This window comes from Vipera ursinii (genome assembly GCF_947247035.1).
Source record: "Vipera ursinii genome assembly, chromosome: 12".
Taxonomy (NCBI): domain Eukaryota; kingdom Metazoa; phylum Chordata; class Lepidosauria; order Squamata; family Viperidae; genus Vipera; species Vipera ursinii.
In genome coordinates, this window is record NC_139525.1 from 14,238,749 (window position 1) to 14,257,213 (window position 18,465).

Below are 18,465 nucleotides of genomic sequence, written 5' to 3' on the forward strand. Positions count from 1 at the left end.
TCTTGATGTCTACCCTGTACTAACTTCTGTGGGTTTTGGCTTTTCAGGTATGAAGGGACCTACTGGACCTTTGGGACCTCCTGGCCCTGAAGGAGACCCTGGACCTTTTGGCTCCCCAGGTAGGAATTCTGAGATTAATATTAAAGGAAATGGATTCCATTGTTGCTTTCTAAAATATATTCCCATTGTTTCCTTAAAAACAACAAACCCAAGGTAACATAAAATGGTTTCACGGCATAGGAAAAATGGCCACATGCCATACCTGAATCGAGTGGATTCAACAGTTCTGGAGGAAAGATTTAATAAGATAGCCGGTCGAGTCAAGACTCTGCCCTTGTGGATCCAGGGAATTTGAATGAGTCTTAACATGTCATTTTGAGAGACGGCAGGAAGAGAGCCTTGTTATTTTAGGTAGCCAAAAAAAAAGTCATTCTGGAAGCACCTTTAAGCCTATCCAGTTTTTATTTGAAGATTTTGTGAGCCACAGGTTAGTATTTCATCTGAGGCAATGAGTGGCTTGACTGATGTGAGATTTAAATCCATGGGGATGAGTCTTCTCATTATCACCGCTTGTGCCTTGATGAGGTAGGTCAGTAGTTCTCAACTGTTTCTTCACCATGGACCCCCTTTAAATTCCTTTTTTTTTAATCCCATTTATATCCCGCCCTTCTCCGAAGGCTCAGGGCGGCTTACAATCTAAAGCACAAATCAATGTGCTTAGCAATAGCCTTCATTCTACGTATATGCCTGCTTATTAGGGCTTTCACCCCCCTCCCCCCAAGCGACATTATTACAAAGTCAGCTTAATTGCCCCCAACAATCTGGGTCCTCATTTTACCTACCTCGGAAGGATGGAAGGCTGAGTCAACCTTGAGCCTGGTGGGACTCGAACCTGCACTAATTGCAGGCAGCTGGTGTTACTTAAGGAGGCATTAGCCCATGGACCCCCAAGACCTAACTCAAGATTTAAATCATAACATGTCTTCAAGCCTTCAACCCCCTGCGACATCATGGACCCCCAGGGCTCCACGGACCACAGGTTGGGAACCACTGACATAGGTCGTTTAGTCCAACCTGTTCCTTTGATGTAGGGGAACTACGGTAAAAGCAACAGCAATCGCACTTAGATTTATATACCGCTTCACAGTGCTTTACAAGCCCTCTCTAAGCGGTTTACAGAGTCGGCATCTTGCCCCCAACAATCTAGGTCCTCCTTTTACTGACCTCGGAAGGATGGAAGGCTGAGTCAACCTTGAGCCAATAAGAATTGAGCTGCTGACAGCTGGCAGACAGCAGAAGTAGCCTGCAATACTACATTCATACACTGCGCCACCAGGGCTCTAATACATGATCAGCAAACAATATCTGGGGTCTTGTTGGAGGCCATTATTCCACAGAAGAATTGGCAACCTTCTTTCACCATTGAAGGGCACGTTCTTCAAGAGGTCGTCTCCTGAAGTGGGACACTGGGTGACCAGCAGTGAGTCCAGTCTTTCTCTAACACACACAAACACCCCATTTTCTTCTTTTGGGCATCTTCATCTCTCCCAGATCACACTTACAAAGCTCTGGACCAATCTCAGGTATAAGAATGTCAAAATTAGGCCAAGTGTTACATGAAATTAGCCCTCCAAGCCACATTTGACTCAAGGGTTTTACGGTGAGTGAGGTTCTTGAGAGGTTCATCTGACGCTGTTGGGTTTAGCCTTTGTGCCGGGGAAAGTGGCAAGTAAATATCGTCCTTCTTCCCTGTTATAGCCTTTCTGGCATTTGAAGAATGTCCACCTGTCAGCCTTCTCACCTTACAGATTGACATGCTCCATTCTTTCAATCGTTTCTCACAGGACTTGTTTTTCATAGCGAAAAAGTTACCTTTATCTACAAGCATTCTGGTTTGCCTACATTCTTCTTAAAAGTCAGGAATCTTACAGCAATCTCTCTCTGTCTCTCTGTGTGTCTCTCTGTCTCTCTGGCACTCTCTCTCTCTCTCTCTCTAGCTCTCTTTCATTCTTTTTCTCTTTTTCTCTTTCTGTTTCTCTCTCTCTCTCTCTCTCTCTCTCCCTTTAATTCAATTACTTCGTGCTTGATAAGGTTTGTGCTTCTTAAAATACAGATGTGATATCTACTGTAACCAACACAGGTGGATAATCAAAATTACTGGTTCCCTTCTTCCCACATAGATTTTGCTATGTGGCAAAAGCAATTCTTCCAAAGCCATTGGAAGAATGTATGGATTCCAACATTTAGCACCTCTTAAGACAGACCCTTCCCCTTTTAGCTTAATCTGTACATGGAATTTTGTCTCATAATCTCAGCAATTTATACCAGATCCAATTTTCATGGCGTCTAATGTAGATTGAACGCAGGCGGTGTTGCGCAATAAGCTTCCCACTCACAAAATCATTCTGAGCAGCAGGCAAACAGCTACACAATGTACGCAGGCCGTCGGTCAGATTTTACCGTTTGACTGGCTACCTTGGTTTGACAAAGGCTCTCTGGATGAGAGGATTTCTGCTCCAACACAACTTTAATTTGGGGGATGCCAGCATAGTCCAAGTGTATTTAGAAAAGTAGGAATGTACAAATAATCCTTGCTTGACAACCACAATCCAGCCCAACATTTATCTTGCTAAGCAAGACAGCTGCTAAGCGACTTTTGCCCCGTTTTGCAACCTTTCCTGTCACAGTTATTAAGTGAATCCCTGCAGTTGTTAAGTGTAATAATATGATTTAAGTGAATCTGGCTCCCACACACACACACACACACACACACACTGACTTTGCTTGTTAGAAGGTTGCAAAAGGGGATCACATGACCTCGGGACACTGCGACCGTCATAAATATGAGTCAGTTGCCAAGCGTCTGAATTTCGATCAGTTGACCACGGAGATGCTGCAACGGTCCTAAGCATGAAAAAACATGCTCATACGTCACTTTTTCCAGGGCTGCTGTAAGTTCAAACAGTCAGTAAGTGAAGGATTGTAAATCAAGGACTCTCTTGTCATTTCCCATTCACTGAGATTCTTCCTTAGTGGGCAGAACACTAAATTGGCTTAAAATTTGCCCCTGTTGCTGGTTAATACCCTTTTTCTCTTGTTTCTATACCTAGACACTGAGGCTTTCAACTTTCAGGTTAGAAAAAATATAATAATACAGGTGGTTGTCAGCTGAGAGCAGAATTTCTGTCATTAAGCAACGTCGTTGTTAAAGCCTCCGAGTCACACAAACCCTGTGCTAGATGTCTTTCTTTGATTATGATGGGTAGGACTCAAGAAGAGGAGAAAGAAACGTTTCCAAGACCAACAACGTCTTAAAATAACGGAGCCGTGGGAGGGAAATGCAAAACCTTGGACCTGATCTAGATCAGACTGAATCCCGGTATCGCTGAGTTATAATTGGTAGCTAAAATTGGTGCCTGTCTTTTGTTCCAGATGTCAAGTGTTTAAAAAGCAGATTGTTTTGGTAAAATAAGAATAGCAATAGCGGCGAGTTAAGCTGTGACTCAGAAATTTTGTGTTTGCTTTTTTTTTTCCCTGTCAGCAGCTGGCCCTCTTTGCTCTTAGGAAGCTCTGGGATGCCACAAAATGAAATGGATTATTGCTGGAATTATTTATATTTATTTATTTATTTATCAGATCATCTATCCCTTGTCGGTGCCAAGCAGGATGCAAAAGCTCTAACTCAGTCTGAAAAAAAAACAGTTTTGAGACCTGAGTGAGGCCAATCCGTCTTCTGCCGGTGGCATCTGATAATGCCAGATGTTTACCGTGTTTTATTCCCTCCTTTTTCTTGAGCCATCCGAAGCACCACCTGACTAAACGGTTTAGGTTCTCCACTTTCTCTTTCTCCTAAGGTCCTCCAGGAATACCTGGCCCAGCTGGAAAAACAATTGTGATTAAAGGTGATCAAGGACCACCTGGTCTTCCAGGGCAGCCTGGAATGAAAGGTCTAGCTGGACGCCCAGGGCCTCCAGGTTTGCCAGGTAAGTCGTTTCTGGACAGGTAACAATATGGATGAAAGCAATTAGATAGCTTTCTTCTGGCATTTGACTAAAGCAGGGGTCTTCAAACCTGGCCCTTTTATGACTTGTGGACTTCAACTCCCAGAATTCCTCAGACAGCAATGCTGGCTGAGGAATTCTGGGAGTTGAAGTCCACAAGTCATAAAAGGGCCAAGTTTGAAGACCCCTGGCATAGAGTAACATAAGGCATCAACCTAGTTCAGGTGTGGAGAACCTTGGCTCTTTTATGACTTGTGGACTTCAAAATTCCTCAGCCAGCGTGCCTGGCTAAGGAATTCTGGGAGTTGAAGTCCACAAGTCATAAAAGGGCCAAGTGTGAAGACCCCTGGCATAGAGTAACATAAGGCATCAACCTAGTTCAGGTGTGGAGAACCTTGGCTCTTTTATGACTTGTGGACTTCAAAATTCCTCAGCCAGCGTGCCTGGCTAAGGAATTCTGGGAGTTGAAGTCCACAAGTCATAAAAGGGCCAAGTGTGAAGACCCCTGGCATAGAGTAACATAAGGCATCAACCTAGTTCAGGTGTGGAGAACCTTGGCTCTTTTATGACTTGTGGACTTCAAAATTCCTCAGCCAGCGTGCCTGGCTAAGGAATTCTGGGAGTTGAAGTCCACAAGTCATAAAAGGGCCAAGTTTGAAGACCCCTGGACTAAAGTAATATGACGGGGTCTTTGCAAGCAATCTAAAGGAACTCATTAAACAAAATACATCCATAGGTTCAATTGGTCTTCCTGGTGACGTTGGACGTGATGGTCTTCCCGGTTTTGATGGTCCAGCGGGGCGTAAAGGGGAGAGAGGACTCCCAGGCCAGCCAGGTAAAGTGAATATATCATTTCTGTGGGTGGGAATGGGGAAGAGGAGGGTGTCAAGCAATGAAGACAGACGTAGATCTGCTCTCCTTTGTGGGTTGAGCTGAATCTCCAGAAAGAACAAAATCTATGGAAGCTTTTCTTCAGCTCTTATTGCCAGAAAAGAGGTAGGATGGTGTCAAATCGTAGGACAAAAACAAGGGCAAGGTATGTCTTGTGTCCAATGTCACAACCTGTCTTGCTTCAGCTGTGCCAGGACAGGAAGCAAAGCCTCTGCAACTGATCGATCCGAAATTGGTCCTGGAGAATCCATGTCAACTTTGCGCTTGCCCAACCTCTTTTAGAAGGCTGGTGGTTTCAAGATTGCAGATTCACATCTGTCCATCTGTCGAGAGGTGTGATTGACTTTGTTCATCCTACACACACACAGGTCTACGTGGTTCACACGGACCCCCTGGCCCTGATGGATTGCAAGGTCCTCCAGGACTTCCAGGAACAGGTTCGGTCGCCCATGGATTCCTCATAACTCGCCACAGCCAAACCACCGACAGCCCCTTCTGTCCACCAGGAACCAGCCGGATCTACGATGGATTTTCCCTTCTCTATGTGCAAGGGAACGAGAGAGCTCATGGGCAGGATTTGGGTACGCTTCCATTTTGCTATCGGCAGGTGGTTGTCGTTTTTTTAACGGAGATGGCATTGGAGACCCACTTCTATTCTAATCATAATTCAGATCTCAGTCCTATGGTGCTTTTTTTAGTTTCTGGGTGGTACTTTGGGGAAAGAGTGGCTAGTCTGATGTTTAGGGGTACAATTTCTTCTCTCCCTCCATCCATTGAGGCTCTTGTAAAGCAGATCCCTTTCTCTGGAAGTTTTGTGCAGAGCCACAAAATAGATGTGGGGGAGGGGCTGTACTTAAAGCCACCGCCCTTCCTCGTCCGAGGCCACTTGATGATCCATTGAGAGGCTTCTGCATCTCCTGGAACAGAACCGTGAAAAATGTGGCTGTAAGGCTGCTCAACCTGGCACTCTGCCCATCCACTGGGACCGCCATTCCTTGGCTAGGGATCCTGGGAGCTGTAGTCTTTACATAGTTATGGCGTGCCATATTGGGAAGGGCTAGTCTCTGGATAGGGGAAGTAAAGTCGGGGCTTCACATTGGGAGGGGAACTGATAGATTAATAACAGACACCCCCCCTTCCCTCCCCATCTTTTACTTGTATTTTATATTTTTTGTAGTATTTTATTCATAGAGTTTTATAATATTGTAAGCTGCCCATTTTATAATATTGTAAGCTGCCCTGTTATAGGATGGGTGGAAAGAAAGAAAGAAAGAAAGAAAGAAAGAAAGAAAGAGAGAGAGAGAGAGAGGGAGGGAGGGAGGGAGGGAGGGAAGAAGGAAGGAGAGGGAGGAAAGAAAGAAGAAAGAGAGAGAGAGAGGGAAGGAAGGAAAGAAAGAAAGGGGGGAGGAAGAAAGGAAGAAAAAGAAAGAAAGAAAGAAAGAAAGAAAGAAAGAAAGAAAGAAAGAAAGAAAGAAAGAAAGAGGGAGGGAGGGAGGGAGGAAGGAAGGAAGGAAGGAAGGAAGGATGGAAGGATGGAAGGGGAACACTTGTTTTATATCTCATTCTTACGAAGGCCGTCTTCCGTTTGCCAGGCACTGCTGGCAGCTGTCTCCGCCGTTTCAGCACCATGCCCTTCATGTTTTGCAACATCAACAACGTCTGTAACTTTGCATCCAGGAATGACTACTCTTACTGGCTTTCTACTCCTGAGCCGATGCCGATGAGCATGGAGCCACTAACTGGAAAGAATATCCAACCTTTTATTAGCCGGTGAGCAAGAAACTCTCGGATCTCAAGTAGGAGAAAGATAGGCTGGTATTTCTCATCCCTCTGTATGGTGATGCTGAGGCTGAAGATGGGAAACCAATGGAACTGTCTTTCTACAAAACTGCGAGATATGTTTTATGTAGGATGCACCTTCATATATAAAAAAAGCATATATATTTTTGTTTCAAACAGACAAGTTCCAATCCAGGTAGGATGAATTGTTAGAAAGCTGAAAAATTCCCTATGAAAAGCAACTACATTTCTTTATGGAACAAGACTCAATAGTAAAAAAGCAGTTAACAGATTAAGAAAGTATCAGAATAACAGAACCACAACAAAGTAACAGAATGACAAAATAACAGAATAACAAAGTTATTCTAGAGGTCTTCTAGTCCAACCGGCTTCAGGAGACCTTATAGCACAGCCAATAAATGGATGTCCAATCTTGAAAACCTCCAGAGATGGAGCACCTACAGTATAACTTCTTGAGGCAACTTCTAGTTGTTCCACTGGTCAATTGATCTGTCAGGAAATTTCTCCTTAGATCTAGGTTGCTTCTCTCTTTGACTAGTTTCCATCCGTTGCTTCTTGAGGTGCCTTCAGGGGCTTTGGACAATAGCTTGACTCCCTCTTCTTTGGGGCAGCCCCTGAGATATTGGAGCACTCCTATCATGTCACCCCTTCTTTTCATTAAACTAGACAGACCCAATTCCAGCAGCTGTTCCTTATATGTTTTAGCCTCCAGCCCCCTAATCATCTTTGTTGCTCTTCTTTGCCCTCTTTCCAGAGTCTCAACATCTTTTTTATATCATGGTGACCAAAACTGGATGCAGTATTCCACGTATGGCCTTGCCAAGGCCTTATAAAGTGGAATTAACACTTCACACGATCTTGAATCTAACCTTCTGTTATTGCAGCCTAGGACTGAAAGTTGGTCTTCCGGAGATGGATATTAAACTCAACACATCAAAACATCATGTTTGTCTTTTCCTAACCCCCAGATTAACTTGTGGAGCTTTACCGGATGTGGCTTAGAATCAGGGTTGAAATGAAGGCTTTCTAAATTCTTTTTTTTTTTATTGAAAAGTTTTACAGTACATTTTATTTATAACAAAACAAAACAAAACCCCTCCCAACCCCCTCCCCTCTTCCCAACCCTCCCCAACACCTCCTTCCCTCCCCCTCCCCCCTCCCCGACTTCCCAGAGCTAAATACAAGGTATAGAAATAGAAACAATCATAATCTACCATATGCAAACAACAATAAACTATTAAATCTATCGCACTTTAACTCTTATAAAATGACTACAAGCAATATAAGTATCACATCAATACTTATTCAAATGCTAAATGAAAGTTTTTAGTCCCATATTTATTCTGGAAAGGCTTTCTAAATTCTTGATCACTGGGAAGGCTGCATTCCGGCAGTATCAGAATAGCAACAGAATAACAGAGTTGGAAGGGACCTTGGAGGTCTTCTAGTCCAACCCCCTGATTGAGCAGGAGACCCTATGCCATTTCAGACAAATGGCTGTCCAAGCTCTTTTTAATCATCTCCAGTGGGATGCAGTGTCCTGACCTTAGCTTAGACACATTGAAAAGAGGGCTTACATCAACCAATTCTTAGAGAAATAATGTATGAGCTGCTATTAACCTTCCTGTTTCAATGGAGGCCCCCTTGGGAGACAGGGCGAGGCGGTCACCGAATACCAATGGATGAGAAGAGCAAATTGGAGGACATTTCTGAACATGTGTCTTGCTTATAGACTTTCCTAGAACATCTGGTGGACCCATGGATGAAACAAGTGGCCAAACTGTTACTCTACCGTTATTCTTTTCAATCCTTCAATACGGTTTCTTCTCCCTTCTCCTCCCCCTACTCATTCCCTTTTTCAGTTGCACAGTCTGTGAAGCTCCTGCGATGGTCATAGCAGTCCACAGCCAGACCATTCAAATCCCTTCGTGTCCACAGGGCTGGAACTCGCTATGGATCGGATATTCGTTCATGATGGTACGTGGTGCCTTGACTAGATGTTTGTACGATAACAATTCAGGTGCCTGTAATTCCATCCATCTTAGGAGTCCCTGTCAGGCTGAGAGGACCAGGAGAAATGGGGGGGGGAGAAGGAGGAACAAAGGAAACCCTTGTCCTAAAAAAACATGGGGAGTTTTGGAAATGGCCTTAGAAAAGGAATCAGAGGCCTGTGGAAACCGTCATTCAGCAAAAAAAATTTTTTTTAAAAAAAAAAAGCCCAGAGAGGTGGGGAGATCATTAAAAGGAACTTTTAAGGGAAGACATGAGCAGAATTTCAAGATTCTATTGTTACGGGTTGTCCTCTGCTTACAGACATTCATTTAATGACCGTTCAAGGTCGCAACGGCACTGAAAAAAGTGACTTAAGACTGTTTTTTCCACACTTATAACAATTGCAGCATCCCCAGGGTCACGTGATCAAAATTTGGGTGTTAGCAAGAGGCATTATTCATCTCTCCATCTATGTTCTGGATGGCTTACAGCAAAGGTCTCCAACTTTTCTCAGTTGGTAAATCAGAGGGAAAGGGAGGGGAAAGCATTTTTTACGCCTGCACACACGCACACAAACGGGGCCATGAGCATGCATGATGCAAACGGGGTGGTGCTAGCGCCTGCGTGACACTGGCTGGCACCGCCCTGTTTTTGCTGTGCGGTGCCCCCTTTTCGTAGCGGCAGCGGCACTAGCACAAGTGGGGCTGAGTGCGCTGCCTGTTCTGTGGCCCGGTGGCCAGCAAGCCACGGCCCGGTAGTGGGGTGCGGCCCACAGGTTGGGGACCCCTGGCTTACATACAACCAGCTCTGCTGGGGAATTCTAGGAGTTGAAATCCACCCATCTTCAAGTTTGCTATGCTTGAGAAACAGTGGCTTAAGGTGATAATTGTTTGAGCTAGAGTGATTTGGTTTATTTCAGCACACCAGTGCGGGAGCAGAAGGATCCGGACAGGCCTTGGCTTCTCCTGGTTCCTGCCTTGAGGAATTCCGCTCCGCTCCCTTCATTGAATGCCACGGCCGAGGGACCTGCAACTATTATGCCAATTCATACAGTTTTTTGGCTGGCAACTGTGGAAATAGCAGAAATGTTTAAGTAAGTCTGCCTCTTTCCTTTTTTTTTTTAATGTACATGCTGGATACACACAGCCTACTAAGCTCTGGTTTCCTTAGTTGTAGCTGGTGGAATGAACCGTACTAAGACACAAAACATTGGAAAAAATGATTTACCAACAGAGGAAAAGTTAATTAAAAAATGTTTATAGATTGCGCAGAAATGAATAGATTGACATTGAAAATGAAAGAGAAAGAAGATTCAGTACATTTTAGAACATGGGATGCCTTTTATCAGTGGCTAGAAAAACAAAAAGAATTTAACACTATTAGTAAGTTAAATGTTGGAAACCCAACATGTTGCTGATAAAATATTAAGTGTACATACATACATACATACATACATACATACATATTCATACATACCATACATACATACATACATATATATATATATATATATATATATATATATATATATATATATATATATATATATATATATGCAAATTATTCAAATTGCTAATAAAGAATTTTGGGAGGCTGAGATAATCATTTCGAACTCTTTATGTTCTCATCAGTCAGTCATACCCTTTATCTGAGATTCGAACCTGACTGTGTATGACTGACTGATGAGAACATAAAGAGTTCGAAATGATCATCTCAGCCTCCCAAAATTCTTTATTAGCAATTTGAATAATTGTATACCAGCCATGTAGATTGGATTCACATGGCATGCAGAACCAAATCAAAAATTTATCTGGTTACGAATAGAAGAGAATATTAGTAGCTCAGGGTTGAAATGAGGGGGTGCTGGGAGTTGGAAGGCCAGAGGTCTTAAAAGTTGCCAAGGTTGGACATCCCTAGCTTAGATGTTTTCCATCCTTCCTTTCCACCAACTCACAATGTGTCCTCTTTGCCTTTCTCTTGACCAGTAAACCTCAGTCGGAGACTCTTAAGGCTGGCGACCTCCGGGCCCGTATCAGTCGATGCCAAGTTTGCATGAAGAGGACGTAATGTGTCAGACTTTACACCACAGCAACTGGGAAATATTTTAATGCACTGTCCTTCAGCTATAATATTGGTGCTATTGTGGAAAAGAAGAAGAAGAAGAAGAATTTTGAAGAAGAGACACTCCCATTGATACAGATCTCAGTGCATCTCCCTGAAGGATAATCCCAAAACCAACGTGTTGCATTTTGGGGATCGGGGCGGGTTAGAAATTTGGCTGTTAAAGGAATTAAAGGAATCGGTTGAAGGAACTATGGAAAAGATCGCCAAGGCATCGGAAGATTGGGAAGATTGAAGAAGTCAACCTTTTTCCTGTAAGGACTGAAAATGTGCTCTTTGCCAAATTGACCCCCAAAAGTGAAGTGCCATTCCCCCCCCACAAAAAATAAAATAAATTCCTACAAGGAGGAGACTGTGCTGTGCCAAGAAACCCCACATTGTGGTGCTATTGATCCTACTGTATTCCCAGATTTTGATATGAAACGTTTAAACTTATTATTATTATTTTTCCTTTGTAAGTAATGAAATGTGTATATTGTGTAAACACATTTTTTTTAGTTTCCAACTTCTCCATCATTTTAGACACAAGCCAGCCTGAGCTCATTGACTTCACCAAACGAAATCAAGCCAACCTATATATATATAAATATATATATTAAAAATATATAAATAAATATATATATATATTAAAAAGTTGAAAAAGGTCAACTGAAAAGCAGGACACCGTATTCTAAGTCAGGAAACAGTTTCTACGGATCTGTTTCTCTCTCTCTCTCTCTCTCTCTCTCTCTCTCTCTCTCTCTCTCTCTCTCTCTCTCTCTCTTTCTCTCTCACTCACTACTCACCACTCATTCTCTCTCCCAGCGAACTACTACTGAGTTTTTAAATTTTTTATTTTCTTCCCCGAGTTTGGCTCACATTTTATTTGAAAAATGTATAATAATGTTGTAGCCTTTTAAAAGAAAACAGAGCTATTAATTAATGTCTATATTGTATGCCACTCTCTTGATAATTTTATTTGTCCATAAGAGCAACAAAAAAGCAGAAAGGTCATTTTAAAAGGGTTTTTTTATCTTCGCACATCCTGTGAAATATTGGACCAGCCTCCTTGCCAGACTGATCCCTTCCTTTTAGAGTCTCTAGTCTCTAGCTAGGAAACACCACTAACAGCCATGCTGATTAAGAATTGTAGGCCTTAAGATCCAAATGATCAAAGGGCATCTTATGCAGGGAGGCAGTTTTATAGTCTTTTATTAAGAAACCACAAGAGCAAAAAGTCATTCATTTGAATGATATTAATTTATGTTGGTTCAGCTGACCATACCTTCAAAGTATACAGGTAGCACAAAGTTTATATTATCCATGTACACACACACACACAATGCACACCCAAATCCACTTTTCCCCAGACATAATGTCTAGTATTTTATCCAAATAACTGTACACTTTGAAAATCCTTGTTGACTGAAATAAAGTGAAAAACTAGTGAAGGCTATTTTCGTTCATAGCTGGCTGCCTGTCAGTTTGTTCTGTATTTGTGTTGTGGTTCCTTGCAATGAAACCGCCCCCAAATCAAAGATCTTATGAATATCTTGCGTGGTGCCTATGGAGAACATTTGATAGACGTTTGTACATTGGTAGCAAATAGAGGTACCAAACAGGAATCAAACCGGATTCCTCCAATCTTGGTTAAGTAAAGCCAGCATTTGTCTTCCTTTACTCTATAGAGGCTGTAGGGTTGTGTGTAACATTTTAGGGCAGAGGGATCCATCATTCGTCATCATCATCTACATGCAGGTAATCCTCGACTTACAACAGTCTATTTGAAGGTACAATGGCACTGGAAAAAGTGACTTATGACCGTTTTTCACACTTATGACCATTGCAGCATCCGGGTGGTCACCTGACCAAACTTCAGATGCTTGGCAACTGATTCATATTTATGAGGGTTGCATAAATTCACTTACCAAATGTTTCACTTAGTGAGAGATATTTGGGGCTCAGTTGTGGTCGTACGCAAAGGACTATTTGTACTACTAAAACTCTACAGTCTGTCGATTGTAACTTTCAGTTGGGTGAGATGGTGCATCTGAGGGCAACCATTTTTGAATCAATGTAGCTCAAATGAGCTAACTTACAGAACGTGTCCAAATTTGGAATCTATGCCTCCTTTGGGGTTAAAATTTGGCAAAATTGTGGCACTTGCGTGCTTAGCCTGCTGGGCTGCCAGGCTGCCACAATCAAGCACTAGTAACGTGATCATTTTCAATGAGCCACGCCAGCTTCCCATAAAGAGTGTCAGTGGGGAAGCCAGCGGGAAATCAGAAGTCACTTTTGCTCCCACTGATATTTTGCCCCCCTCAGACATAGTGATTCATTGTTTAGGTAAGGAAATTATCTTGGGAAAAATGACCCAACAGGACACGGATGGGTGGTCTAGTACTTTGTAAAACTTGGCGAGGCTACAAGCTTTCATTTTTTTTAGACAGATTGTAACCAGCCATATGAGTTAAGGAAGCAATAAAATAATAAAATAAATAAATATATAATAAAATAATAAAATAAATAATAATAATAGAATAATAAAATAATGAAAAAATAAAATAAAATATTAATTAAATTAAATAATACTCAGGAAAAAGAAATGGCAGGGAATAAGCAAAGTAATAAACTGAGATGACTTTATTTCTCCACAAGATGGCAGCATATCCACAGGTATGGTTGTGCCTCGCTGGAGCAAAGATGAAAAAATTGAGAAGGAGCAGTGTTGTCAATCAGTGGGAGCAACTTCAGTAACAGGTACAGGGACCTTGGAGGTCATCTAGTCCAACCTCCTGCTCTCACAGGAGACTTATTCTATTTCTGATAAATGGCTTTCTAGTTTCTTAACAGCCTCCAGTGATGGGGCAGCCACAGCTTCTTGTGGCAAGCTGTTCCACTGGTTAATTGTTCTCACTGTTAGGAAGTTTCTCTGCAGTTCTAGGTTGCTTCTCTCCTTGATTAGTTTTCACCCAGTGCTTCTTGTCCTGCCCTCGGGAGCTTTGGAGAAGAGGCTGACACACACACACCCCTCTTCTTTGTGGCAGCCCCTCAAATAATGAAACACTGCTATCATGTCACCCCTGGTCCTTCTTTCACTAGAAGCTTTAAGGATTGCTGAAGGATTCCTGAAGTATCCTGCTGAAACAAAGGGAGATGTAAAAAAAATAATCATGGATTTGTGGGGGTGTAGATGTACTCAATTGGGACGCGGTGGCTCAGTGGGTTAGGACGCTGAGCTTGTCGATCTGAAGGTCAGCAGTTTGGTGGGTCGAATCCCGAGTGCCGCGTAACAGAGTGAGCGCCTGTTACTCGTCCCAGCTTCTGCCAACCTGGCAGTTCGAAAGCACGTAAAAATGCAAGTAGAAAAATAGGGACCACTATGGTGGGAAGGTAACAGCGTTCCATGCGCCTTTGGCGTCTAGTCATGCCGGCCACATGACCATGGAGACTTCCTCGGACAAGCACTGGCTCTTCGGCTTTGAAACGGAGATGAGCACCGGCCCCTAGAGTCGGAAACGACTAGCACGCATGTGCAGGGGAACCTTTACCTTTACCTTTAGATGTATTCAATACCCCACTACTTACCAGAGAGTTACCTGCCTGGAGTCACCCTTTAATCCTTAGTGCATACGTATCTTGTGTGTGAGGTTCTGATATCGATTGCAAGTTCTGTAAAAATCAAAATTAAACTCTCAGGACCTGGAGATCTGCCCAGCCCTGTCGTAGAATGATGGGTAATGCAAATACAACAATGATGGCTACCGACTTTAGTTTCTATTGCTTCGTCGTACGTTTTGCCTTCAGGGAACGGCACAATTGTTCAGCCACTGAATGGACTGGAAGTATTTGGGTTTCCTTTTTCCCCAGTAAAAAGAAGCAGCTTCAGAACTGTTTGGGCCTCTTAAACCGACGCTAATCCTACTGTTGTTGTTCTCATTTCTACCCACCATTTCTCCCCACTTGGTGAAGTGGAATTCCAAAAGTAACTGTCGGCATTAATTTTTGGTTTTATTTCTATCGGAGATGATTTGCTTCCTTCTCACTTAGGAACTATTGGCATTTGTAGAACCCTAGAACCAGCGAAGAACCATTGAGGTCATACAATCTGACCTCTTACTTCATCCAGGAATCCTTTTTAAAGCCACCTAGGCTGATAGCTAGCCTAGACTTGAATACATTTCTTTTCTTTTCTTTCTTTCTTTCTTTCTTTCTTTCTTTCTTTCTTTCTTTCTTTCTTTCTTTCTTTCTTTCTTTCTTCCTTCCTTCCTTCCTTCCTTCCTTCCTTCCTTCCTTCCTTCCTTCTTCTAGAGCTGCCCATCTCAATCAATTATTCTGGGGGCTTAAAATTAGGGGGAAAAGAGCTCATTCCTTTTTTTCGTTGGTTCTACTGTCCAGTCACTTTTAGTGCAAGAAACAGTTTTCCTAAGCGTTCATCTCGATGTTTCTTTCTAGTAACAACGAATTAACCAAACTTCAGACAATAAATGAGTTTGCACAATGGAAAAGCCATTGGGGACCAGCTGGCTGCCTTTACAAAATGCGCTAAGCTTGGTTAGTGCTAGACTTGGTTAGTCAAGGGAGTTGTTTCGTCTTTCGATGGCTCGGCATGGGATTCGCTTCAACGGTTGATAGCTCGGTGCATTGTACAAAACCCAGGAAACGGACGGAACGGCTTGCCACCAGAAGTTTTGCTTTTCGAGAAGAAAGTGGACAGCCGTCGTCCAGGGTCTCCTGCGTGAGCAGGGGGTTGGACTAGAAGACCTCCAAGGTCCCTTCCGATGCTATTGTTTTGAGACGATCAGATCCCACCCTCGCCCAGTGAGGGAATCTAGTTTCCTGTATAGGACTGACACCGATGGTTTTTCTTTTCCGGCTGGACCCCTTTGGATTGCCTCCTATCACCATCACCACCCATAGCTGCCATAGCTCACTCGGTGGTGCGTGGAGGTAAAAGAAGGACGTGGGGATGGCACTGAGTGTCTTTGCTGCTGCCGTCCAGTTTTGAGAGCAGGGACTGACACCGCCCAGCTGTGCTTGTTTTCTCCTCCTCTCCCGTTTGCAGAGTTGCCGGCTGGATTTCTCCTCCCAAAACAAAAACTTTTCTTCCCTTTCCAGATCCGAAGTGGCAGGGTGATAGCAGGAGAAATCCCTGCTTTGAACAAGCGGCTAAATCTCCAACTTTTTTTTTTAACCTTGCACAACCTTTTGCCTAAAATGGTATAGGGTTTCGTGCCTGAGCAGGGGGTTGGACTAGATGACCTCCAAGGTCCCTTCCAACTTTATATTTATTATTATTATTATTATTATTATTATTATTATTATTATTATTATTATTATTATTATTATTATTATTATTATTACAACCTCTGGGTGAGCTCCTGGTGTGAGACACCCCCCCGCCCCAGGTAGAACCAGGTTCAAATTCAGACGGTGATTCTCTCCTTCCTTCTTCCTCCCTCCTGTAGCTGCGTCCCACACCACACCGGTGCCTGCATGCACAGGTCCACTTTGTTATTTAAAGTGTACGGAATTTCCTAGTAGGCATTCTCCTTGCATGAGTCACCAAGCCACATGAGCTATAAGGGATCTTGCTTTCCAGAGGAGCTCCTCCTTGGAGAAAACGGGTGCTAATTCAGGATATTTTCCCTGCTGTTGGGTGGAAGATCTCTCTCTCTCTCTCTCTCTCTCTCTCTCTCTCTCTCTCTCTCTCTCTCTCTCTCTCTCTCTCTCTCTCTCTCTCTCTCTCTCTCTCTCTCTCTCTCTCTCTCTCTCTCTCTCTCTCTCTCTCTCTCCCATTTACAGCACTGCAAAAGTTCAGGCTCTTGAATAAGAGTTTAGAAATCACAATCAAAATGTGTGCAGTGTCCTTGCCAAATCAAAATAGTTTTTTTTTTAAAGCAAAAAAAAACCAACAAATCAGGTATTTTAAGAAGGGCTTCTTTCATTTCATTTCATTCTGTTGTTTCAAGACCAAGGAAGTTCATCATCTTCCGTTTAACAGAATAATGGTGTTGGAAGGGACCTTGGAGGTCATCTAGTCCAACCCCCCCTGCTCAGGCAGGAAACCCTATAATATTTCAGACAAATGGTTGTCCAAGTCTCTTCTTAAAAACTTCCAGTGTTGGAGCATTCACAGCTTCTGGAGGCAAGTCGTTCCACTGGCTAATTGTTCTAACTGTCAGGACGTTTCTCCTTAGTTCTAGGTTGCTTCCATCCGTTGTTGCTTCTTGTCCAGCCTTCAGATGTTTTATAGCTTGACTCCCTCTTCTTTGGGGCATCCCCTGAGATATTGGAACGCTGCTATCCTGTCACCCCTCGTCCTTCTCTTCATTAAACTAGACATACCCAATTTCAGCCACCGTTCCTTGTATATTTTAGCCTCCAGTCCCCTGATCATCTTTGTTGCTCTTCTCTGTGCTCTTTCCAGAGGCTCAACATCTTTTTTTTATACATCGTGGTGACCAAAACTGGATGCAGTATTCCAAATGTGGTCTTACCAAGGCCTTATAAAGCGGCATTAGCATTTCCTGTGATCTCAATTCTATCCCTCTGTTAATGCAACCTAGGATTAATTACATTGGCCCCTTTTGGCAGCTGCAGCACACGGCTGGCTCCTATTTGAATCTTACTTCTAGTAGAGATTTATTTGATGGCCTCTGACAAGTAGCTTTAGCCTTTACAGGTAATCCTTGACTTACAACCATTCTTTGGTGACTGTTTGAGCGTGACAAGGGCACTTTAAAAAGTGACTTATGACCAGTTGCCCTACTAACGATCGTTGCAGCGTCTCCATGGTCGTGTGATCAAAAATTGGGCACTTGGCAACCAGCATGTAGTGATGGCGATGGCACTATCCTGGAGTCACTGATCACCATTTCTGACCTTCCCAACTGGCTTCCGACATGCAGAGTCAATAGGGGAAGCCAGGTTTGCTTAACAAGATTCATTTAACAACTGCAGTGATTTAACAACCATGGCAAACAACCACTTTGCTTAGCACTAGAAATTTGGGACTCAGTTGTGGTTGTAAGTGGAGAACTGCATGTATTTTAGTTCTTCTGCAAGCAAGTGGTCCTCTCCTTGAGGCTTGGGACACCTGAAAGATATTATATGGAATGTTTAATTAGCTTTCTTGAGACATTTTAAGCCTTCCCTCTCCAATCTCTCTCTCTCTCTTCTCTCCGAAATGGAAATTATTTTTTTTAAACTGGAAAAAATAATTTTCTGTCTTGGGTGATAATTTACTGCGAGGTCAGGCTGTTCCTTTTTACAAAATACAGTTATGACTTAATTAGTTTGGCTCATGCATCTGTTTATACAAGAGATTAGATACTGGAATGAAGGATCCTGTATATTAAGATACTGGATACTGGAATGGAATTATGGTTATGTTTTAATTATATTTCAAGCAGTGAACCCTTTCTTCTGAAAGAAAAATGGGACTATCAAAATATTGATGAAGCAGTCAAGCTATGACTGTCTGACATGAGTTAATGTGATATGTTTTTAATAGGAGTGAAATGTTTATACTTTAGGACCAAGATGCTGAAGAGAATTTTGTGATCCGTCCATTTGGCCTGCAAGAATCTTGACATGTGTTTATATATTTTTTAAAAATGTGTTTGGTGGCTTTCAATCAATCCCACTCCTCATTTCTTCCTCTCTGTGTGCAGAGGAA

The 18,465-nt window shown here is 42.8% G+C and overlaps 1 protein-coding gene across 1 annotated transcript in view; it reads left to right on the forward strand.

Annotated features, from left to right (window-relative positions):
* COL4A5 (collagen type IV alpha 5 chain) overlaps positions 1 to 12,927 on the forward strand; it is a 129,146-nt gene extending 116,219 nt beyond the window's left edge. The window contains 9 exon segments of the mRNA XM_083372300.1: positions 48 to 119; positions 3,855 to 3,983; positions 4,738 to 4,836; positions 5,261 to 5,473; positions 6,485 to 6,662; positions 8,555 to 8,669; positions 9,604 to 9,738; positions 9,740 to 9,777; positions 10,670 to 12,927. Of these exon segments, the coding sequence (XP_083228426.1) occupies positions 48 to 119; positions 3,855 to 3,983; positions 4,738 to 4,836; positions 5,261 to 5,473; positions 6,485 to 6,662; positions 8,555 to 8,669; positions 9,604 to 9,738; positions 9,740 to 9,777; positions 10,670 to 10,751 (1,061 nt within the window). The 3' untranslated portion in view covers positions 10,752 to 12,927.
* The last annotated feature ends 5,538 nt before the right edge of the window (positions 12,928 to 18,465 follow it).